The following is an 8,360-nucleotide window of genomic DNA, read 5'->3' on the forward strand; positions in this document are numbered from 1 at the left end:
ACACACACACACACACACACACACACACACACACACACACACACACACAGAGAGTTAGAGAAGTCAGTCCCATGGACAGCCACATCATATTTGGCTTACACTGATTGGACTAAATAGTTTTTTGAATCTTTTAGTTGTCATTGTATTAGACTAAGCAGAGGTGATTTGATGATGTTGAAATGTTGAAGTTGAAATGGTGCTGGAATAGTGGAGGCAGCTCCTATTTTCTTAGCGACTTGTGTTACCTCTCCAGTGTTCTCAATAAATAGTTGTTTAGTAGTCTGAAAATGCCAGAAATATTAACTTGATTGACCATGCTGGCTTGGCTTCCCCAGTGATTTTATTCACGCACCGCTATTGCCCAGCACCTAGCGACCTCGTCAAGAGGTTCGTACATCTTCGTGTAATGGTTAAGGTGTTGTCTTGACAGTCGCTGTACCTGGGTTTGAGTCCTGGTCTGGGCTACCCCTGAAATTGTTACACTGGTGTCAGAAGTGGGATGATGCCTGTGAAGCCATCGTTGATGCGGGTATATGGGAGAGACTTGGTATAGAGAAGCATAGCGACGTTACTCCAACACCTAGCGACCTCTTCAAGCGGTTTGGAATGGCATAACAGTTAAGGTGTTGTCTTGACAGTCGACTGGACTCGTGTTTCAATTCCCGGTCGGGGCTACCCCTCGAAATTGCTTCAATACGTTCGAGTTTAACCTAATTTGACCAGGTCTGATGCTCAGATTGTCACACCCTGATCAGTTTCACCTGTACTCATTATTGTCTCCACCCCCTCCAGGTGTCGCTTGTTTTCCCCAGTGTATTTATCCCTGTGTTTCCTGTCTTTCTGTGCTAGTTCGTCTTGTATGTTTCCAAGTCAACCAGCGGTTTTCCCGTTCTCCTGCTTTTTGCATTCTCCTTTTTCTAGTCCTCCCGGTTTTGACCCTTGCCCGTTTCTGGACTTTGTATCCGCCTGCCTGACCATGAGCCTGTCTGCCATTCTGTACCTTCTGGACTCTGATCTGGTTTTGACCTTTTTGCCTGTCCACGACCATTCTCTTGCCTAACCCTTTGGTTTAATAAACATTGTAAGACTCCAACCACCTGCCTCCTGTGTCTGCGTTTGGGTCTCGCCTTGTGCCTTGATACAGTGCTTTGAATAGGCGAACATTTGGCTATCTACTAGACAGCCTGTTACGATAGCCTGTTACAGTTTGTTGAGATGCGTGCATGCATGCCATTGTCGTGGCAATTCTACACAGGGACACCCAAAGTCAATCTTAAATGAAACATTGTTTATTAACAGCTAACTGGAGAGGTTCCAACAAACTTGATGCACCATAGTGCACGTCTGTCAGGAGCTCTTTCGGGACAGTCCCGTTAGATCTCTTATATACTGCTTACAGACATGTTACATAGGCATGATTTTGCTTATCATTCATAATTAATTCATCATTAACGTTTGGTTTATGTATGTGACAGACCTATACCTCACAAGGCTTCTTCTCTCCAAGCTGAAACCTTGAAACTGAGATATCCTTTTGTTCTCAAAACAATGTTCAGGGCATACTGCCAAATTGCAGACACTGATAATGAGGATTCAGTCACTTGCATGAACACATAAACTGCTTATTAGAAAAGCACAAACATAACATTTTCCATCACACCATCAGAGTGGAAGGTAGGCCTCAAGGCCTGGAGCACATGCAAATAGCACTCGATCATATGGCTCAAATTCAAGGTGTGTATTTTACTACTTGAACTGGAAATATTACGCACTGTGGCTGTAATGAACAGGACAACCAATAGCTGTCTAATTTGTAGTCTATATGTCCATAATCTAGCCTAATCCAAATATACTAATCCCCAACAGGAGGAAATAAAGAGAGAGGAGGAGGACAGTTTCAATGTTTTTATTTAGAATTCTAACGATTCTGGAGATAGATTATTTTTTTTATATAAGAGCAAGAAACATGACAATCACAGTTTTAACAATCTGGACAATATATTGAAGAGGAGTTTCTTTGGCACCAGTGAAATAAGAGAAGACTACATAGGCTACTTCACTAACACTTTACTTGAAGCTGACAGGTATACAATAATGCATTATTACCTGTTGTACATTATGTATGAACCAGGGGAGGCTGCTAAGGGGAGGACGACCGATTGTAATGGCTGGAACGGAGTGAACGGAAACCATGTGTTTGATGTATTTGATACTAATGCACTTATTCTGCTCGAGCCATTACCAGGAGCCCGTCCTCCCCAATTAAGGTGCCACCACCCTGTGGTATGAACCCTTATAATGTTTTATTATCAACTGTTGCCATGCTATATCTCTCTATGTTTTCTATACATTCACTGAGAGATGATACAGTACTAAGATATTCGAGGGTCATGAATGATGATACCTACAGATTGTACACCAGATAATGTGATATAACCAAAGATTTTTGGTATCCATTACTGGGAGTTACAGATTTGCCTATACAAAACGCTGCTATAGATTCTTCAATTAACCCGGTATTGGCGATACTCTCTTTGTTCTCGATTCTGGAAAGCAGTTATCTTATAAATGTCCATGTCCAGTGGCATGTGGTTGTACAAACAGCAGAGAAACCTCAGAAAGATAGTAAATCCATGTTTTGTATCAATGTGTGTAGAGTTTTGTTTTAACGTGACTCACTGTCTGGCCGCGGCCGCTTCGCATAGAAATTACTAGTTCTGTCAAAGATGCTGGAAAATTCTAGATGTCCGACAGCTAAGATGGCGAGGATCCTCCTTGCGCGGTACAAAACATGGATTTACTATCTGAGTTGTCAGTGTTTTTTTTTGAACCACCTGCCACTGGATAGAAACATTTCTAAAATAACTGTTTCCCAGAATGGAGATGGAAGACAGTATCGCCAATACCAGGTTAGTTGAAAAATATATGGCGGTGTTTTCTCTAGGCAAACCTGTAACGGACAGTAATGGATACCAAAACTCTTTGGTTAGATCACGTTATCTGTAGCTAGTATAAGTGTTGTACTGATTGGCTTGAATTGTATATATTAGGTCAAGCAAAGTTAGCATCTTACATACACAAGTATACGTTCAGGTTTAAACTTTAAGCAGAAGCATAAGAAGATAATTATACCTTTTAGCAACTTCATCATCCTCTTTCACATGTGAAACAGAAATCTGCCCCTGACACACACACACACACACACACACACACACACACACACACACACACACACACACACACACACACACACACACACACACACACACACACACACACACACACACACACACACACACAAATGCAAGCACATACATTGCACACAATGACATACAGAAAGACACACAGAAATGAACTGTAATTGTGTGTGTGTGGGTGTGTGTTTTTGAACAGAGGGTCTGAGTTTTTTAGAGGATGATGGACAGAGTGTGGGAGTGGGGAAGTATGTTAGGGAATAGGTATATGTGTATTTATTTTGTGTGTGTGTGTTTTAGGGGACTTTGACAGCTGGGCTCCTATTCCACAAGTCTCTCCTACTTCTCTTACTCCTCTTCCTTCTCCTCCACCTCTTTCTACACTTCCTTCTCTCCTTCCTTCCCCTACTCTTTCTCCCTCTGCACCTTTTCCTCCCTGTCTTCCTCATCGAAGGGCGAGATAGAGTGGAAGGCATCATGCGGTAGCGTGGCAGAGAGAGCGTACTCCTCGCTCCCTCCCTCCGTCATAACCGACAGATCCACATCCGCCTCAGGAACGTGTGATTCTAGGAACGGTTTGGAATCAGAAAAACCGTTGGATTCTGGAATTTCGTCAGATTCTGGAACTTCACTGACAGCCACCTCTTCCATCTCCAAAGCCTCAGCCTTGGACTCCTCCAGCCCTGGAGCCAGTTGGGAGTGCACCTCGGTGAAGAGGACCTCCTCATCAGGGTTGGCCAGCGGGGAGATCTCGATGGAGGCCACGGCAGTAGGCGAAACCCCGGTCTGGGATGAGGCCTCCACCTCTGCTTCAGCTTCAGGTTGGCCCTCAGACTTACGATTCTGTTACAGCAGGACGTAGTCATGTCAGATGAATCCACAACAGTGTGAGTGTTTGTGTGTATGTGTGTGTGTGTGTGTACTGACCTTCTTGATGCTGAACGTGAGAGGGGACACTTTGAAGGAGGAGCTCTTTGGGTGGTTGGGTGTCAGGCTCTTCTTCATCTTCTCTCGTTTCTCCTGTGACACAATCTTGTTCATCTTCTTCTCTATATTCGCTTTGGAGAAGGCCCTCTTCAGACTGTCCACCTGCAATACATTGTACAATACCATGCAGTCAGTACATAGCAGGAAATCTCCTAACCCTTACCCCTAACCTCCGACCCCTGATCTTAAGCTCTGCAATACATCAATAGTCAGCATTGAAAACGCCACATGGCCACAGAACATGACCTTGACCCCTAACCTCTCACCCATAGACTTTGACCCCTAACGCCGGTTTTCTCCATCACTCACCTTCTTTAGACTGGAGCGTTTAAACTTATCCGTGCGGGATTTGTCTGTGTGCTCTCCGGCCAGCTCGTATACGCCATCTCCCACCTCGTCCAGGTCCGCCTCCAGCCCTACGTCCTCGTCCGAGGATAGGTCGATGGTGTGAAGCCCCTCCTCCGTGGAGCGGTTGGCGTCGATGACGGCGGTGGGCTCCTCCCCCTCCTCAGCTTCACGGGGGAAAGGAACAGTATCCTTGACAAACACACTGGTTGGGATTTCATTCTCCTCCTACAGAGAGAGCGAAGGAAGAGGGAGGGAGAAGGAGAAGAGGGAGGAAGGTAGATGAGAAAGAGAATGAGAGGGTGTAAAAAGGAAAGTGTATGAAGAAGTTAGAGAAAGGAACTAATGAACAGTACGTTCATCATTCAAAACAGATGTGGTGTGTTGCTATATTTAATTATCTTTATTAATAGCTAATAGTTTAGGAGCGGGTCACATTTATACTACCGTTCAAAAGTTTGGGGTAACTTAGAAATGTCTCAACGTCAACAGTGAAGAGGCGACTCCGGGATGCTGGCCTTCTAAGCAAAGTTCCTCTGTCCAGTGTCTGTGTTCTTTTGCCCATCTTAATATTTTATTTTTATTGGCCAGTCTGAGATATGTCTTTTTCATTGCAAATCTGCCTAGAAGGCCATCCTGGATCCTGTTGACATTGAGACTAGTGTTTTGCGGGTATTATTTAATGAAGCTGCCAGTTGAGGACTTGTGAGGCGTCTGTTTCTCAAACTAGACACTCTAATGTACTTGTCCTCTTGCTCAGTTGTGCACCGGGGCCTCCCACATCTCTTTCTATTCTGGTTAGACCCAGTTTGCGCTGTTCTGTGAAGGGAGTAGTATACAGTGTTGTACGAGATCTTCAGTTTCTTGGCAATTTCTCGCATTGAATAGCCTTAATTTCTCAGAACAAGAATAGACTGATGAGTTTCAGAAGAACGTTCTTTGTTTCTGGCCATTTTGAGCCATAACAGAACCTTGTGATTTTTTTACACTACTTATTAGTTTCCACCCAACGTCAATATTATCAAGCCTGTAAGACTGAGTAAGTGGTTAAGTGGTATCTTAAAGGGAAAGTTCCGCTTGTTAATTTTTTCCCCCATTCTTTTGGGATTGAGGCCAGGAGATTTTTCATTTCAAAATTGTTGTCATTTAAGCTAGAGCGACTTACAGGAGCAATTAGGGTTAAGTGCCTTGCTGAAGGGCACATCTACAGATTTTTCACCTAGTCAGCTCAGGGATTCGAACCAGCGATCTTTCGGTTATAGATATATATATATATACATGAAAACGTTGAAAACCTTCTGTGGTGGCGTGTGGTGGTGGGAAACTACATAGGCCTATTAACTTTGAAAACCTTCTGTGGTGACGTGTGGTGGTGGGAAACTACATAGGCCTATTAACTTTGAAAACCTTCTGTGGTGGCGTGTGGTGGTGGGAAACTGCATAGGCCTATTAACTTTGAAAACCTTCTGTGGTGGCGTGTGGTGGTGGGAAACTGCATAGGCCTATTAACTTTGAAAACCTTCTGTGGTGACGTGTGGTGGTGGGAAACTGCATAGGCCTATTAACTTTGAAAACCTTCTGTGGTGGCGTGTGGTGGTGGGAAACTGCATAGGCCTATTAATTTTGAAAACCTTCTGTGGTGGCGTGTGGTGATGGGAAACTGCATAGGCCTATTAACTTTGAAAACCTTCTGTGGTGGCGTGTGGTGATGGGAAACTGCATAGGCCTATTAACTTTGAAAACCTTCTGTGGTGACGTGTGGTGGTGGGAAACTGCATAGGCCTATTAACTTTGAAAACCTTCTGTGGTGGCGTGTGGTGGTGGGAAACTGCATAGGCCTATTAACTTTGAAAACCTTCTGTGGTGGCGTGTGGTGGTGGGAAACTACATAGGCCTATTAACTTTGAAAACCTTCTGTGGTGGCGTGTGGTGGTGAGAAACTACATAGGCCTATTGAGTTATGGAATCAATGGATTTGTGTAAACGTTATTTCCAAACCATGAACACATACCATCTACATACAGTCACTAATCATTGTTACATTCCTAATGACATTTCACAAAATGGCCGACGCAACACACACACGCACACACACACGGGAAGGATGCACACACAGTGTTGTTGGGCCCAGGCTGGAAACACAGTCCAGCCGTGATGATACGGGTACAGTGGCTGGGGGGGGGGGGGGGGGGGTTGTTCTGCTGGAAACTTTGTCACAAAGATATCATGTAGCGCTACATTAAAGAAGGACACACAAGGTTGCTGGGAACAATCATAAAGGCAGAGGAATGTCGAAAAAGAGGGGAAGGAAGCCAAGGCAACACACACACACACATGCACACACACACGCACACAGGGGAGGGAAGCCAAGGCGAGGCAGCACTCAGAGTTTCCACCAAATGCTGGACATGGGCCAAACCCTGAGAGGAGGAGAGAGAAGAAGAGGGAGGGAAGGGAGCGAGGGAAGGGAGGAGAGAGAAAGGAGAGAGGGAAGGGAGGGGAGAGAAGAGAGAGAGGGAGGGAAAGGAGAGAGGAGGAGAGAGAAGAGGAGAGAGGGAGGGAAAGGAGAGAGGAGGAGAGAGGGAGGAGTGAGAAAGGAGAGACAAGGGAGAGAGAAGAGGAGAGACACATGCACACGTACGTACACACACACACCCTGGAGAACATCTGTCTTCCTCAGGCATCACAACCCAAACTCAGATGACAAAGTATTATTCTCTGCACATTTGACCTTAACAACAATTACTCTGGACACACACACGCACACACACACACACACACACGCACACACACACACACACGCACACACGCAAAATGCAGTAGAGAGTTGTGGAGGAAATGCAACGTCTGTTTTTGTGAGATAAAGTTCAGTTCTGACACACTCTGCAGACTGGAAAAGTCTATCTTGTGAAGTGAGTACTGGTCATGGAATTGACTCTTGACTCTCCTCTCTGAAAAGGTATCCAGTACTGTATATATCCCAGTTCTCTTATACCAGAACCATAGGCCTATACAGTGTATAGAAAGTTTACAACTCAGAATGTTCCATAATATCTGTGGGTATACGTTTGTCCTTGCACACACACGCACACACACATACAAACTTGCTTCCCCCTTCACCAAGGAATTTCCTGATGAGATGAACAAAAATGTCCCACTCGGCTCAAAGGAATGCATTCACCTTTAGGCTAGCATTAGCTATGGTACCTTTGGCTTTCTTTAGCTACCCTTAGCTTATTTAGTTACCCTTAGCTTATTTATCTTCATTCAGCTACATTTAGCTGTTACCTTTAGATTCATTTAGCTACCCTTAGCCTTATTTAGCTTCCCTCAGATGCATTTAGCTGCTACCCTTAGCTTCATTTAATTGCTACCCTTAGCTTCACTTAGCTACCCTCATCTTCATTTAGCTACCCTTAGCTTAATTTAGCAACCCTTAGCTTAATTTAGCTACCCTTAGCTTATTTTGCTTCCCTTTGTTTATTTAGCTTCCCTTAGCTACATTTCATTTAGCTGCCTTTAGCTGCTACTCTTAGCCTTACCTTCAGCTGTAACTTTTGTGTTTTAGCTAGCTCCCATAGCTACTGTAAGAGTCTAGGATACTGGAGACACCGGTCAGTGATCTTCAGGTCAGAGCAGTTGGAGCTCTAGGATGATTCCAGAGATTCCGACTTGGAATTCCGAGTTGGATGACCGTTTTTCCTTGAAGTCCCAGTATTCTTGAACGCACTGATTCAGATGTCGAAGATTTCCAAGTTCCAAGTTCACAGATACACACAACATCAACAATATCTACAACCGATCAATCACTCAACAGTCTGACAGAAGCGAAAT

At 44.4% G+C, this 8,360-nt stretch overlaps 1 protein-coding gene across 1 annotated transcript in view; it reads right to left on the reverse strand.

Moving 5' to 3' along the window:
- Positions 1 to 1,890: 1,890 nt before the first annotated feature.
- Positions 1,891 to 8,360, reverse strand: part of LOC120051466 (caveolae-associated protein 2-like) — a 16,274-nt gene continuing 9,804 nt past the window's right edge. The window contains exons 3-5 of the mRNA XM_038998342.1: positions 4,491 to 4,754; positions 4,122 to 4,283; positions 1,891 to 4,037 (exon numbers count right to left, since the gene is read on the reverse strand). Of these exons, the coding sequence (XP_038854270.1) occupies positions 3,600 to 4,037; positions 4,122 to 4,283; positions 4,491 to 4,754 (864 nt within the window). The 3' untranslated portion in view covers positions 1,891 to 3,599. The remainder of the gene's footprint in view (positions 4,038 to 4,121; positions 4,284 to 4,490; positions 4,755 to 8,360) is intronic.

Source organism: Salvelinus namaycush, chromosome 7, assembly GCF_016432855.1.
Source record: "Salvelinus namaycush isolate Seneca chromosome 7, SaNama_1.0, whole genome shotgun sequence".
NCBI classification, from domain to species: domain Eukaryota; kingdom Metazoa; phylum Chordata; class Actinopteri; order Salmoniformes; family Salmonidae; genus Salvelinus; species Salvelinus namaycush.